The sequence below is a fragment of the Dendrobium catenatum genome, unplaced genomic scaffold (genome assembly GCF_001605985.2).
Source record: "Dendrobium catenatum unplaced genomic scaffold, ASM160598v2 fragScaff_scaffold_733, whole genome shotgun sequence".
NCBI lineage: Eukaryota > Viridiplantae > Streptophyta > Magnoliopsida > Asparagales > Orchidaceae > Dendrobium > Dendrobium catenatum.
The window spans coordinates 832,044-849,129 of NW_021319195.1; the positions used below are offsets into that span (position 1 = coordinate 832,044).

Consider the following 17,086-nt stretch of genomic DNA (forward strand, 5'->3'; position numbering starts at 1 on the left):
GGGGGGGGGCGCGGCTAAATTTATTTTGACAAACATTTCATGAACTTTTTTATCCGATCTTGGGCCAGTATAGACAGTTTTGAAGGCAAAGAAAAAAAGAACAAAAACTAGCCATAATTAATTTTTCCAAATTTAAAAATCAATTATAAATAAGATAAATACCGATTATGGTTTATCAAAATCTAAAAAACGAAGTTATTATTCAGGCTTTTCTGAGATTCTACATTTATTTTCAACTTCTATAATGCTTGTTTGCTTATAAAATGTATGATATTAATAACTGGATTAATTTGATTTTGAAATTAACATAAACAAAGTGAAAGAAGCTCAGAGTTACCATCTACTACGATTTGCTACACTTATTTATATTTTTTTATAGATTGGTATGCGATGCTGTGGATATTGATTGGTTCACTATCATGCTGTTGATTGGACTGTTGGATCTATAGGTAGGCTTCAACATATCCTACTTTACTGATCGGTGGCCATAACGACACTGTAGTTTTCATGCAAGCCATGAAGTCCCTACGATTGCCTACCCATATGTCCATTTTTTTTTCTTTATTTTAAATCCTCAATTAGACATTATTTTTTTTAAAGAGGGGGGGTTGGTTTTGGGAGGGGGGGGGGGGGGGGGGGGTGGTGGCGCGTGCCCCTGTTGGTCCCCCCATTGAATATGCCAATGTCAAGAAGAGAAGAAAAAAGTAATCTATAATTAAATGTTGACAAGTCTACTAAACAACCAAGAAGTGTACAAAAAAACAAAAGAATAAAATTAGAAATCTAGAACTAGTCCAGACAGTTCTCTTGAGGCTGAATATGTTGCTGAGATGAATTTGGCTGTTGAATTATGGGCCACGAAGCAGAAATTTCGTGGTTCTTGGTTTCCGTAATTAGTTGACAACCATGTTTTTTTATTGTTAGTGAGAAGAGTAGCAACTACAGGCCTTTCTTGGTAGGGAATTCTGCACCGTTTACTAGCAGGATGCTGGTTGGCTGGAAAGAAGATCTTCTAGCAACAGGACTGTAGGCCGGCGGAGAGGAGTAGGAAGACGAAGTACTGGATGGTTGGCTGGCTGGAAGAAAGACTTCCAGAGATAGGACTGCAGGCCGGCAGAAGAGGAGGAGGAAGAGGAAGTGCTGGCTATCAGCTGGTATGAAGCTGGGAGAGGAAGGAAGAAGATTGGAAATTGGCTGTTGGCTGGAAGGGTTGACGAGCAAAAGGAAAGGGGATGGGTGGTTTGATCACTACCTGGAGACTTCCGGGATATAGAGAACAAGAGAGCTATGGCTCTTTCCTAAACAACAAAATTTGAATTTTAGGTTTAAAGAACCTCTATTTATAAGCTTTCATTTAGTAAACAAGGAAATAGAATAAAATACAGATAATGCTATTTTAAGGAAAAAAACATATTAACTAATAAAAATTAAGAGAACATAAAAGGTGGGGTTTGGTTGGTTTTAACCCAACCGGCCAAGCCTTGTGTCAGATAGTAGGTATCATTTGAAGTAACTGCAGAGGAGCTAAAGATGATGCTTATATTTAAATTGATATGTTTGAAATGAAATGAAAGCATGCATGTTGTGTACTTACCTATTCAAATAGCTTTGATTATCAATGTGTTGCAATTTTTATCTATGAAGCTTAGACAATCAGATGAATATGACACACCATGCCTATGAAAATTCAATTTGATCGTGAAAGGCAAGACACAATAAATTATGTTTATGATATTTTTTTAATAAATTATTAAAATAAATATTATTAAAATACTTAATATTTAAATTTTCTATTAAAAAAGATTGACATAATGAAGTGTGATATCATATATATCACATTAAAAACTAAAGGATCAACAAAAGAAAGGTAATATTGATTTAATTATAGTTAAATTTTGATGTCATCAATTTTATTTCATTATTAATAGTGAACTGACATCCACATTAATTATTAAACATGGTTTTGTCAATATTAACATTGTATTGTACCCACAAAATGCCAAAAACCCCAAAAGAGTTTATAATTTAAAATAAGCACTAAAAATATGAAAATTTTTTTATACCACTAATTGGACTCAACACTAGATACCGCGATCATTATCACAACTAACTATATTGTCCTCTTCAATGGCTCCTTCACCATCAGCAAGAAAAAAAACATTTTGCAAAGCTACCTCTTCAGGAAAAATATTTTCATTGTCAGCACATGTTCCGCCGTGTTAGGGAGTGTTGAAGGCATGAGCAACCTTAATTTTGTAGAAAAAACACCATCAAACAGATTGTCAGTGTGTCGTACATTTTTGGTGTGTTGGATATGTGCTGAGACATGTGTCCTACACATGTTTTACATGGATTTAGAAGGCTTTTTGAGGAGTCTGCCCTTCATAGACTTTTATGTAATTAAATCACTGGTGATAATGTTTTTTCATTCTTGTGAATGTATCTCAGGTGCCGAGAAACATTGATGCAAATTTTGAGAAGCCTCATCCTTCAGAATGCAAGCTTATGATTGATGAAACACATATTATGCATCAAACAAAATCAGTTACACCTTTGGTCGATGATGAGGAGCTTGAACTCATGGAGTTAGAGTCAGCTTCAACTCCATTTAGATGTTCTGAGCATCTTGGTTCAAGAGGAGGGCATGGTTGCCCACTTTGCAAAGGTTTTTTTATTTTTTATTTTATTTTTTTATTTTACTTTTTAACGCTGATTAGTATTCAACAGTAGATACTGACATAATATTCTTCCATCATCTAGATGTTTTAACGAGGTTTCCCCCTAAAATTGTCAAAATGAAGCAGCCAATTTCTGCAAAACCCTGGGATTTTTCTCCTGAACTAGTGAAGAAATTGTTCAAGGTAAGCTCAGTTTTCATGGCATACGCAGTCTTCAAATTAGCTAAATTTTTGCGTTCTTATTGTACCAGTGGCATTGTTAATTAAATGTTACTCTCTAAGCATCTAAGATGGTATCAAATGATGAGATTAAACTTGCTAGCTTTCACTTTTTTTATAATGAAAATCTGGGCGCACCCTTGTCGATGGTTAGAAACAATGTTTACCAAACTGTTACAAATGAACAGTCACAAACAGAGAATCTGAAAAAAGATGAACATTTAAACAGAAATAAAAAACAACTTTTGAGGAATAGTAGCAAATTGATTCCCCTCCATAAATTTGTTAATTTTTTCTAACTTTCCATTGGTTTTTTGTTTTACTGAGTATTGATATTGCTAGACAAAAGAATCTTCTCCTTTTTCTTCTTGATGAGAAAGCTTCCAGCATTACTTTCAGTTCAAATGATACAAATGAAAGAGAAGAAAAAGTCATCCCACAACTCTTTGAAGTAACTTCCATAAAATCATTTCTCAAAGGGTTGAAGGCTGAAATCCAAGCTAACATTTGGTGAGGAAACGCTTAAAAGATTATAAAACCTAAATATTAGATTTAGAAGCAAAGCACACCCAAGGAAGATATGAAAATCATGTTCCTACTTGTCACCACACATAGGAAGCATAGTTGGCAATTGGAATGAAGATACCTTATCAAAGATTTTCTCGGATAAAGTAACAAGTCAAAAACTTTATTTTAAGAGAAACAATAGATTTTCTAACCTAAGATTAAATTGAATGATACAAGATCATAGAAGTTTTTCTCAATCATTTAAGTGAGAATGAGTGAGACCTCTCCAAAGCCCATGTCATCCGCTATTTGTATAATGAAATGAAGCAACTAAATTATTATAATTCTTGGTAAAAGTGAAAATATCTTTAGATTTGATGTAGGAAGGGGGGGTTCAAAACAAGTTGGATTTTAAATTTGGGAGCTTCTAGGTCCTCTACTAGAATCAGCTCATTAATGTCTAGTAGAGAGCCTTTTTAGCTCATAAATTGAGGATCATTCCCCCATTTGCTGCCCTTTAGTTTCCCCACTTGCCTCTTCTCCTTCCCTTTGTCTTTTCGTTTTCCTGTGCTGGCTGATTCTCCCGTGCCTTGCCCTTTGGTTCCCGTGGCTACTGCTTGGTCCCCGTGCCTTGCCCCTTGGATTCCTGTGGCTGTTGCTTGCAAAAATGCTCATTATGGAGGATTTTGGCCCTTTCTCTTCCCCATATTTCCTCTCGGTTTCCTCCTTGCCTCCTCGTTTTCTCTTGGCTGCATGTTTGGTTCCCGTGGATGGCTACTTGGTTCCCGTGGCTGGGCCTTTTGGTTCCCGTGGATGACTGTTTAGTTCCCGTGGCTCGGCCCTTTGGTTCCCGCGGCTGGCTGCTTGGTTCCTGCGGTTGGCTGCTTGGTTCCCGCGGCTGGTTGCTTGGTTCCCGTGGTTGGATGCTTGGTTCCCGTGGCTTCTCTTCTCTGTTTTGCTGAACCGTTTGGGGGCTGCTGTTTGGTGGTTGTTGGCCTTACTTGGGAGGGAAATTCTATGGAGATTTCTCTGATTTCTGTGCAGTTTTCCTGCAGTTGTTTTACCCTATTTCCTATGCAGATTTTAAGTGTTGTTTTGCTGATTTCTGTGCAGTTTTTGGGGGCTGTTAGTAGTGTCTTTTGGCCTTCCATTTGGTGACTTTTGGCCTTCTATATTTAATAGTTTTAGGTGGCTGTTTGGCTGCCCTTTTCTTCTATAAATAGGAGGTGTTATGGGATGTAAAAAGAATGTTATGATGATATTTTTGGAGCCAAAAAAAACCTGTGAGGTTTTTCTTCTTTCTTCAGAATAGCTTGCGAGCTATGTCCTTCACCTCTTCTTATTCTCCTATAGGATAACTTGCGAGTTATTCCTGTTTCGTCTCGGCTCCTAATCTCCTTCTTCTATCCGCAAGTTCGACTTCATTTGTATCCTTCTTCTTAATCTAAGAAAGCAGTTTTAGGAAAGTCATAGTGTCTTTATTTTGTCGTTTGTAAGTCTTTATATATATTAGAGTGAAGTTGTTTTTTTTTTTTGTTTATTTATCTATTTTGTGTTCATTTGTGTATCTTCTAAGTTATAGGAAGAGTCATCTTTTGTAATAAAAAATTTGGGGTCCTTCCCTAATTTTTGACTGCATCAATTTGGTATCAGAGCAAGTTTTGCGTGTCTTGGTGAGTCATAGCAGTTGTTGTGTGTGAGTCTAGGTTTCTTTAGGTTGAGTCTTTCTTTCTTTGAGTCTAAGTTTCTTGTTGAGTTTTCTTTTGTAATAAAAAATTTGGGGCCCTTCCCTAATTTTTTATTGCATCAAGATTGAATGACAATCTTTAATATGACGAGAAAAGAATAAAAATGGTCCATTAACTCTTTATGAAGGACCAAAATGATTTCCAACTACATTAAAGGACTATTTTGATTCCTCAAGTGCTTAAAAAAGAACAAAAGACTAAAATAGCTCTTTAATATAGTTTAAGATTATTTTGGTCTTTGATAAAGAGTCAAGGGACCATTTTGATCTTTTTTTCTTAATATAACTATCTGTAGAGTGAAATGAAGCAACCAAATTTTTAGAATTTGGTGGGAAAGTGGGAAGATCTTTAAATTGAGTCGGCAATTATTAATTTATTTATCTTTCCAATTATTGGAAAGTAGATGTATTAGATTTGGCTTATGTTAATAGATGTAGAGGTAGACCTAAAAAAACTTGGTTAGAAAACATTAAAAATGACATTTCTTTGTTTGATTTAAATGAAAATTTGACTCTTAACACTTAACAGGACACAATGGAGAAAAATGATTCATATTGCCGACCGCACATAGTGGGATAAAGGCTTGATGTTGTTGTTGTTGTATCTTTCGAAATTAAAGCTTCTACCATCATGAATTTTTCAAGAGATATTTAGCAAAAAGTGGTCAAAAGCTTTAGTACCCCTCCATTAAGTTAGATCATTGAGAGATATTACTAGAATGGAAGTCTAAGGGAGTATGATTGCTATCCTGCTTATCATGAATAACATAACCAACAAAAAATCATTTTTATGTTGCTTAATCTTTCAAATCATTTTTCAAGGATAGATAGATTCATCAATGCAAGTCTTTAATAATTGATATAAAGCACCTCGATCTTTAGGTCTACAAATATTATTCACTTGATGAGATTTAGAAAAAAATTTCTTCTAATGCCATTATTTTTTGATAACCCAATTGAGTATTCAAAAGAAAGAGAGGTAGTAGAAATGAATATAATATATCACATAATTTATAAACACAGTCCTTCAGTGAGGAAGTTTTTTTTCAAAAAGAAAAATTTCAATTGAATTTTTTTTATCAGAAGATTCAAAAAAGCTCACTGAAGTCTTCTAGATTCCAAAAGAATGTACGACTAGTTGAATGGTAGAATTTTCTAGATATTAAGCTATTGACCAAGGTAAATTAAAGAAGATTGGGAGAAGTTGATTCTATGAACAAAAGTTTCCTAAAAGATATTTTGTATGTTCTTGAGATTTTTTGCATGATTGGGAGAAGCACTACAAATTGGCGTCATCAACAAATTCTAGATTATTATAGACTTCCCCAAACCCTCTATAATTTGAAAATCAACAATTGATCAAATTGTTTATTGAAGCATTTTGTAACGTTTTATGAAGAGCATCTTTAATGATGATAAAAATAAGAGGAGAGAGAGGGTCCCCTTGCGTAAGACCCTTAAATCTTTGAATTCCTTATCCTCATTGATATTATTCATATTACACGAAATCCAGGAGAAAAATAATCCAAAAGGAGATAAATAGAAAGTTTGGCATACATAAATCAAAAGTTTTTTCAAAATCCGCCTCGAAGACAAGATTTCCTTTGTTTTGTTTGATGGTTGAGTGAATTAATTCATGTGCAATAAGGATGCATTTGAAAGAATGAAAGTCTTACTGCTAGTTGCACCCTCTGAGAGGCATACACAAATAGGGATGAAAACCTTAACTCTATTAGCTAATAGATAAGTAAAAAATTTAAATATATAATTAAGCAGCTAATAAGTTTGAAATCTTTTAGAGGTTACTATCATCATTTTTAGGAGCACGGAAATGAAGGCACCAGGCTTGCCAAAAATTCTTTGCCTAAATTAATATCCTCAAAGTCTCAAACATAGCATGCTATTAAGTCAAGATGAATATGATTCCACATTTCTCAAACAAACGTCAGTGAGAAACCATCGGTATCTGTGGATTTAATGTACCAAGAGAAAAAGCCACCTTTATGATTTCATCAAGGGAAAAATGATTATCTTAGCAAAAAGTTGTGGATAATCTGGCGGATAAAGCTGATGATAGTGTATCTCAAGTTTGCATGCTGTCATGTATGGATAAATATATATTTTTTATAGTTAAAAGTGTAATGCAAGAACAATGTTATATTCAGCGAAGATAACAAGATTATCTAATTGAATGTGGTGGATCTTCTCCAATCAACATTTTTAAGAATTGAGTAGTTATTTTCTCCCTCAGAATACAAATTAATGATCCTGAGGAGAATAAAGAGAAAACTTAGCCTTACTTTCGATGTTAACTTGCTTTGACAAAATCGATTTTTTTCTTACCTCGATAAAAGATGATGCTTTTTCCAGAACTTATGCTTTCTCTGCAAAAAATTAATGTTTTGAAACCAAGCACTTTACGCCATCAACAGTAGTAAATAACTCTTTCCCGCAAGAAGAAATCTTATCTTTGAAGCCATTATTCTTAAAATAGAAATGTTTGAGTCAGGACAATCTCGGATTAATAATAGGAAGATCGTAATAGAATATTGCTGAGCTATAGTTAGGAAAAAATATCTAGAGCTTTTTGGCCAATTTTTGGCCAACAATAGGAAGGAGTTTGTGAGATGATGGAGAGATTAAATATTTGCCTAGTTTGGAAAAAAATCGTTTTCTCTCAATTGCTTGGCCAATAGATAGAGTAAAAATCTAACATTCCAGTATATTTGACCTTTCCATAAATTTGAATAAATATGCTTCAACAAATGGTGATGATTTTGAAATTCATGGCTGATTTGGTCTTACTGGAAATGAAACCTACGAAACAAATACTAAAAATATTTTGAATAGTAATGATTAACATGAAAGTAACTCTCTTTTTTTCAATAAGCAGCCTTATTTTTAAGGTTTTATGCTTTGTTACTTTCGCAAGTCCCATTGTTTAAGAATGAAGTTGTTTATTCGATCTTTGCTCATCATGGGGACGTGGTGTATTGAGTTGTTTTTTGTATAAGGGAAGGTGGATATCAAATGATGTAGAAGAAGAATTAGGCTTCATGCCAATTTGTTGAGGGCTATTTTTGATGAACTCCCTTTTAATTATCTTTCTTTCTACTTATCTTTGACTGTAAGTTTTTTACCCTTAAAATTCCGCTTCAGATGTGAGATGATTGAAGTGAGAGAGGTTTAGAGGTTTTCAGTTGCTTTGAGATTTGTGCTGCAGGGAGAGGAATTTTTTATTTCCAAAACTAAGGAATAGATGAAGCTGAAGTGAGAGGGGTTAGCAGGAAGACGAAAGGTTGAATTTGTAGGAGAGAAAATATAGAGATGATCTTTTTAACGATAATTGAATAAACTCAGCTATCAGACTTATATTTATCTTTTATAGATTAGTGTTACCTTTAAAATAAAACTAAATTAAAATTCAAATTAAATTTCTAAAAATCCTGTTTTTAACTTAAATAAACATAAATAAATAAATTTAAATTTAAATAAAATCCTAATTATAATCTAAAAAAAAAGTAGAATAATTTTGATGTATATTTTATGCTACTTCAATTCTAGTTTGCCTTATATTAAGTGTATTAGATGCACATCGTGCGGATTTTGTTGGATTAGGTACTAATTTTTCCTTATTAGGATGTAGGTTTAGACATGTAGGTTGCCCAAAAAGTGCTCATTTGTGGATCAAATCGTAAATTTTTTGTATGCTCTACTCTCTTTAATTCCAACTTGAACATTATTTTACTTATATTTATTCTTTTCGATTGCTTTTTTTATTTTTCTAATGTCTGGTGTTTCGTGCATGCCAGGTTTTTCAGTTCTTGTATAATCATTCAACTGCCATCGAAATATGCCCTTTTACACTTGATGACTTAGCTCAGGCATTCAGAGATAAGGCTAGTTTCTACAGCCAAACCATACTTTTATCAAGGGTTTTTTTGATATTGTCTCATCGATCTTGATCTCATTTAGCTGTGTATATCGATTTTAGGATTCATTTTTATTGGGAAACATTCATGTGGAGCTTCTCAGACTTCTTCTATCATCTGTGAAAAGTGCTGTATCTGCTGGATTTGTATCACGCAGCTCAAAAGATTGTAGATTTTTGAGTTTGCTACATTATGTAAGTTGACATGTTTAGTATGTACTTGATATCCACAACTCTTGTTGTATTTCTAATTCCAAGTTGCAAAATTTATATGCATTCAAAATAAATTTATGGAGGCTCCTGACATATATTTGACCCTTAAGGATGCATTTCAATTAGATATCTTTATTCTACTTATTCATTTTTGATCTTCTAGAATACATGGTTGATACTATATTTTCACATTAAGATGCATTTATATGCTAGAGGTTTTTTTATTTTGATTATACATTTATGCTAGTCAAGCTTAATTTATAGTTGTTAATTTATTTTTTCTTTGTAGTCTAGCCTTTTTATCATTGTTTGTATTTATTTTCAAATTTATGCCATTTCCAATAAAATTTCTTGGGGGACTAAAAAATATTTTTTTTCTGATTTATGGTATTACTAGTTAAATTGCACGTGCTCTAGGTTCACTATGCTACAGGATTAATCAAGTGCATATACACATGGAGTATGACCTTTTTGTGAACTTGAAGAAAAACTGTGATAGCACAAATTGTAAAATTGGGAGATTCATGCTGACACATTTATTCAATAGAAATAAATTGAATATAAAGGGCTTAGAAGGAGGAACAGGAACAGTGAGGATAAAAATTAATGCGTGCTTTATGATAGTTTTATCAGGATTTCAAAATGTATGTGTTTGAAAGCCTAGACTAACTTTGAAATAAATCATGATGTTGTTCCAATCATGAGTTTAACATAATAAATCGGTTGAATAACTCTTATTATCTCAAATGGCATGTTTATGAAAAAAACACGTGAAGAGAATGAGAAAATCAAGCAATACATGCAAATATATATAACAAGCTTCTAAGAATAAAATTTTAAGAATGGTATGGCATTACAAGTATATAGTTGTAACACTCATTTTCAAGCAACAATGTTTACATGAAGGTTCTTGAGATGCAAAGTATTTCCTCTGTTAAATGATAGAGTGGTTGTGTAGCATTGATTAATGGCTTCATGAGCTTCGAATACATCCTATGCATGGTTCCCTTCAAATCTTAATGAGTTTTAGCATAAATAATGTTATGTCTCTTATTGCATAGGTGTTTGGAGTTATTTCTCCTTTTTTTGTAAAAATTCATGTGTATTAAATGCGTGTAATTTAAAAATATTTAATAAAAGTTTCTAAATTTACAAGGAAAAAAAACATAGTAAAAGAATTTTTTTTTTAAATATTAATAAATAATATACATTAGCACTCTAAATAGTCTATTAATTTGCTAAGAAAATTTCACAATAATTATTCATAAGGACACCTTTCACAACTCAGTTCGGATACTCAAATTAATGAGGTGGAAACGGACGATCGGATAGTTATTCTATTTCGGTTCAAATTTGAGGAATAAAATATATAAAATTTTATTCCTTGATAGAAAGCAATAATATGTAATTTTTAAAAGGAAGAAATCAAGTTGGTGGAAGTTCAATTCAACTAAAAGAAGCAGATTTGAGGTAAAAGATGCAAGTTATGTATAATTGAAATTTTCAACATATTTTTGGAAATTCTATGTGCAATGTGATTAGGAAAATAGTTGTTAAATTAGAGGGATTTGACATTTAGTAATGCTTTGATGATTCCTTCAAATTTTGGCTAATAATAATTAATGCTAATTAATGTTATTTTGGAATAGAGGCGGAATTAAATACCTGAATTGAAACGAGTATTGGGAGTCAATTTCAAAGAATTGAAGACTTGGAAGGATTTGAACACACGAAAGAAAATTAAAGTGAGTAATTATTATTATTTTATAGCCATTATATGATTCTATTTTATAACATACTATCTCCTGGCTATTTATTTCTTGCCTAATCGAACTTCCACCAACTTGATTTCTTTCTTTTAAAAACCACACACTGTTGCTTTCCATCAAAGAATAAAATATAATATATTTTATTTCTCATATTTGAATTGACAAAGAATAGGAAATTGAAATCGCTTACAAAGAAGAAATTTCCAACACAAATTCTTCCTCTTTCTTTCCCAAATTTCTTCCTTTGTGCTCAATTGAAACATAGGCCCCTTTCTTAGGTTTAAATCACAAAAGAATTTTCGATAAAATGAGGAAATTGTACCAACTTATCTTCCTTCTCCTCCTTCCTCTTGGCACGATTTCCTCTCAGCACAGAGCTTCTCATGCCTTTTGCTTTTTTTGGAATGAGAGAAACAGAGATATCTCCCATAAAGACTCGTTACTTTTTACTCCCACAAGTTTTTGTTCACTAGATCATGCGATCTGACCAGTCTAGGCACCCGATCGGGTCGCTCGCTTGCGTCTGCTGCTAGCCAGCAGTTCGGTTTCTTGCCCACCTGCTTCAACACTAGGGTCTGGTTCGGGTGAACCGAACTAGCCGGTTCTCACAACACCAACTATACAAATCTTCTAATAAATGTTAAGATTAATCATAATTATGATAAAATTTACCGTCTAATTTTAATTAATCGATTGTTTTTCAAAAGAGTGCGCATTTTAGATATCTCGGGTCTATTGTTCAAAACTATTGTGAAACTGATGGGGATATTATTAATAGATTTCTTATTTGATGGTTTAAGCGGAGGAATGCATAAGGCATGTTGTGTGATAGAAAAATATCTCTCAAACTTAACGAAAAATTTTATAATATGGTGGTGTGAACTGCAATGCTTTATGGTGCAGAATGTTGGCCATTGAAAGAAAAGAATAAATTTTAGTGTTGTAGAGGTGAGGACGCTCAGGTAATAGATAAATATAGTGCAATGCTTTATGGTGCAGAATAAATTGAACTGCAATGCTTTATGGTGCAGAATAAATTGGTTTAATTTTAAAAATTCTGATAATTGGGAATTATATAAAGTGGCAACTGCAATGCTTTATGGTGCAGAATGTTGGCCATTGAAAGAAAAGAATAAATTTTAGTGTTGTAGAGGTGAGGACGCTCAGGTGGACGAGTGGCTTTTCACTAAGAGTTAGAATGCAAAATGAGCATATATGTAAAAATGGAGTAGCTCCAGTGATAGATAAGACTAGAGAGAGTTGCTTTAGATGGTCTGGTGACATAAAATGTGAGTAAATGTATTAGATCCAGTTTATGTTAAGAAAGGTAGAGGTCCTAAAAATACTTGGTTAGAAAGTTTTAAAAGTAACTTTTTTTATTAGATTTAAATGAGAATTTGACTCTTAATAGGATAAAATGGAGAAAAAAGATTTATGTGGTCGACCCTTGGTTTGTCTTCAAAAGAATTTCTAATTGACATCCCGATCGGTCATTTGTAGCTCCCTTAGGTGGTGGATCTTAGAATTATTGGATGGATATCTTTAAGAACTTATTGCCTTGAGAATTTTTTGGATTGTTGCAATTGATAGTGACCTTGTTGTTTGTGTTGGAATATGTCTGTGTGGCATAATTTTGCGGGCTTGTAGCATTTCCTGCATTCTACGAGTTCTTATGAATTTTGTGGGAATTATGAGAGACTTAATTCATATCAGCATGAACATTTAAAATAGAAGGAAGATTAACATTCAAAACACATAAAAAATTTAATATGTTCACCCAATTGATAGCTATGTTCATTATTGTTTTGGAGAATTAACTATGATGGTGGAGTTTTACAACAATATGTCAGACATATCACATAATGATGGTGCCCATTTCATTTATAATGAAAAAAAAAACACTAAATCCCCAAAGCACATTTTATGAAGTAACTCACAAATATTAAATGAGGTTGATTCACAATTGAGTTCGTAATGACATTTCATCTTAGGGCATTAATGAAGCTCTTAACAACTTTCAAGCTAGTCATTAGCTTCTATTCTCTCTATTTTATGTATCCTTGCTAGTCTTGTAATTTTGATGCAGATTGTTGGCTTCAATTTCCTATTGTCTTATATTAAGAATAAGGATATGGCTGTGTATGAGTCTTTGTGTTGTGCTTCTCTGACTTATCTAATTGTTTGGATGACTTTTGAATATGTTGCTCTGATGTTGGACCTCTAGCTATTATTTTCTATTTTTTATTAGAAATTTAGAGATTTTGTGATTACTAATGGGTTATGATGACCAATGTATTCTATGGTTATTTATTTCAATTCAACCTGCTAATATTATGTTTCGTGTTTCTTTATATTTTATGTTGTTTCTTTTTGTTTCTTCCCCGTGGCACTTCCATTCTCCTCTGTCACTACATCTTTTTGGATTTATATTTATTTTGCTCTCTCTTCAACTCTATCGTGGAAGATGACTTTGGGGCCTCTACATCACCATTTCGCTGGAATAGTTGTGGAGCACTCAAAAAAATGATTGGGAAGAGAGCTTGAAGCATCGAGAAGAAATCAGTTAACCATTTGATCCGCCATTACTCTCTTGAGGCAGTAATGGATAGAGATATGTGGAGAAGCAGTAAATAGTGGTGGAGGCTGATCTTTAATGAGATGATGGGTTTCGTTGTTTGAGATGCTAGCTCTTGATAGGTTCATGGTTGATTGAACTTTTTATTGAGAAAGAAGGGGGGAGAGATGATGGCTGGGAGAAGATTCAGTATTGCGGGACCAAGAAAGAAGATTGAGGAATTATTAGATTGCCTGGTGCAAAAATCTGCTTAATTGATTATGGGTCAGATTATATTTAATTGTTAATCTCAATATTAGTTTGATGTGCACATGATTTGAATGGCTAAGATTAAAGTTTGACTGGGCTGAATGGGTAGGATTTTCTCAGTTGGAGTTTCAAGCGTTTTGTAAATAGTTGTGTAGAGCTGTAGATATGACGAATAGGAATTTATCAAAGATAAGTACGGGATGTTTCTTCAGCTAATTATTTGGGTCATAGTTGATTGCTTCCGGTATGCTGGGCTAACAAAGCTGCAACCAGCTTTTTTTAATTTTTTTTTTTTTAATGAAAAGTGCTTTATGAATCTTCTATTTTTTTTAATTCCTTTTATTATAACAGAAGAAAGGTAAGTGGCTTATAGTCAAGCAATAAGAATATAGAAGTCTGTTCATGGTAATTGGTTCAGCCCCTAATGTAAATGAGGTTTTTATGTGCTGTTAGTTCTATGGCATGTAGTAGTGGCGTAAAGGTTCTAATCATGAAGTGATGGCACATGTTATTAAAATGTTTTGCTTTTATATATTTTTTGTATGATCACGTTTTTTTTTCCTCATATTTTTAGATATCTTCATCTTGCTTTCACTTCTTGGTTTTGTATTCTAATTCTGTAGTAGATTCTAAATTCTAACGATCAGAAAAATGTCATATCCTATACTTTAGCTTAATAAAATCACATTGATATATTTATTCTTTGATGTATTTCCATTATCCTAAAAAAAGATAAAAAAAATAAAAAATAAAAAAAATATAAAAAAAAAATTATCCGAAAAAAAGATGCCCCTGGTCTACTCACGGACACACAAACCCTCCATGTACAGCAGTAAAAGCTACCATTAATTTTTTTTTTTTTTTGTAGTTTCACTCGTTTTGCTTGAGGTTTCATAAACTTCGGATTTGTTGGTATTGCAGATAAGAGAACAGGAATTCGATTTGGACATTTGGAGGCAGTCTCTTAATTCTCTTTCATGGACAGAAATTTTGCGACAAGTGTCGCTTGCAGCAGGGTTTGGTGCAAAACACAATTCTGCAAGTAGAGACATTTTTAGCAAGGTATTGACATATCTTTTGATTTTTGTTTGATTTTTTCCATTTTCTACAAAATCCAAAGCCACAATGGTTTCTCTTTGTTGGCCCTTTTTAGGAACTGGTATATTTTTACCACACGATAGTTAGTTTTCTCTTTTATTTGGCTCATGTCTTTAATGCTTTCTTTGTTATTGCGATTTTAAAATATACACAAGAATAATATTTGAAGGGAACTATATTAATGTTATAAATATGTTAAAATATTTGGGAATTTGAAAATTCTCTTTTATATACATATTGGATCATAAAAAATTACATAATCTAATTTACGGGATGTAAAATTAAGCTCATAAGATTTATCATGAGATGCAAAATGTTATGAATCCAATCTTCAATGATTTTGAAGACGGTAATGAGCGATTGATTGGAGAGGTGGGTGCTAATATTTCAAATTTTGAAGATAAGTTGATGCTTGATAAATAATATTTAACACAGGATGATGTAGAAAATGCTCAGGAGTTGCAGAAAAAAAGGAGCTCACTGAGAAGCATATAAATTAAAATATAGGTAAGAGGTTCGAATTCCTGTACATTATATTTTGATGATGATGAGGATGATACTAGGAAAAAAGAAGAGAAGTTTGAGGTCTACAAATCTAGTGATGACTAAGAGTTTTGGTTTTTATCATTTTAGTATGATTTAATGATAAAATTCTTCCCCTTTGTTTGAGTTCTCATAAGAGCTTGAGAGATTGGAGCGAGGCCCCTTGGAGAGAGAATTTGGATCACCCACCAACCTTAGAGACGGTCGGATTCGTGGTTCTTCTTCTTTATCTATTTTCCTTTTCTTTCATCACCTAATCGCCGGCCACCTATGTCCACCTCACCCCAAGCCGCCGGCCTTCATAATCCCCACCATCCCTCCACCGAAAACTCCCCACAACCCACCTAGCCGCCGGCCCTACCTCACCTCCCCATCTTCCCTCCACAAATTATACCCCCTCTTGAATACTTTCCATAAACAATCATTCTTAAGTTAGGAAGGTTTAAATTCAAAATTCAAAATTTATTTGAATTTGAATTCTTTCCTAATTTAAGAGAGCTATTTTAGGAAAGTTTCATAAATTAAATGCTATTTGAATTTCAAATTAATTGGGATTTAATTACAACTTTCCTAATTTCTAAATCCTAAAATAGCAATCCAAATCTCTCTCATAAATCCCCTCCTAGCCCAATAATGCCGCCGGCCCCCACCCTCATTAAATCCCTTAGGATTTATTTCCAATCCCCTCACCCTCTCTTGGAAACCTTTCCTACTTCCCCCTCCCCCTCTTTGGCCGAAATTTTCACAAGCCCTTCTATTTAATTTCTTTCCAATAGAAAGCATCTCCAATTGGAAATAAATTAATCCCCTCCCCTCTCTCATACCTGTCGCCCTTACTCTCCCTCTCTCCTCTTTAATTATCTCCACTCATAGGGATTAATTAGAGGATTGATTGAAACAATTTCCCTCCACTATAATTTCCCAAAATCTGAACCTAATTTCCCCAAACCTCTTCCCCTTGGCTGGCCACCTCTCTTTCCTTCTCCTACTTGGATTCTTGAGAGAGATCCCTCTCTTTCAAAGGGGAAACGACAAGGACAACAAAGGGGCATTTCCTTCAATGCTTCGACGTAACGAGATCGATGCATGGCCGATCCCGATCTTGATCACGGCCTTGCCTACGACGAGCAAGGTTTCTTGCACATCCTTCACTCGACTTTCTTCGACGTCAATCCAAATATTGACAACACCATCGAGGAATACGTGGAGCGCATTGTAGATACTCTCGTGGAAGCCATAGAGGAGCAACTTGGTACCGTTCAGTGTATAGGATTACTTCCAAACCATGACAAAGGTTTTCCAAACTTCCTACTCTCGTATCGTCGTAGTTTAACTAACTCTTGTGATTTGATTTGAGTCATGAAGGTCTTGTTCACTTGCCACTACCAAGCCTAGTAATCGTAGGAATTGAGTTTAGCATCTATGCTTATAATCTCATTGTTAGCGTAAGAATCTTGTTTGAAAGCTACTTAATTTGCATGTTATTGATATTCTATGTTATTTTGATAAATCAAGCATTTGGCAAGCGGCTTAGCCTAAACGTAGGCACCCCTCTCT

General features: G+C 33.6%; 1 protein-coding gene across 5 annotated transcripts in view; it reads left to right on the forward strand.

The window, feature by feature from the left end:
• The window catches only part of LOC110102348 (homeobox-DDT domain protein RLT3), a 28,081-nt gene that overhangs the window by 5,544 nt on the left and 5,451 nt on the right, over positions 1 to 17,086 (forward strand). For all 5 annotated transcript variants that reach the window (XM_028696325.1, XM_020830664.2, XM_020830663.2 and 2 more), the window contains exons 6-10: positions 2,449 to 2,665; positions 2,761 to 2,861; positions 8,964 to 9,050; positions 9,146 to 9,277; positions 14,810 to 14,950. In XM_028696325.1, coding sequence (XP_028552158.1) covers positions 2,449 to 2,665; positions 2,761 to 2,861; positions 8,964 to 9,050; positions 9,146 to 9,277; positions 14,810 to 14,950 — 678 coding nt within the window. The remainder of the gene's footprint in view (positions 1 to 2,448; positions 2,666 to 2,760; positions 2,862 to 8,963; positions 9,051 to 9,145; positions 9,278 to 14,809; positions 14,951 to 17,086) is intronic.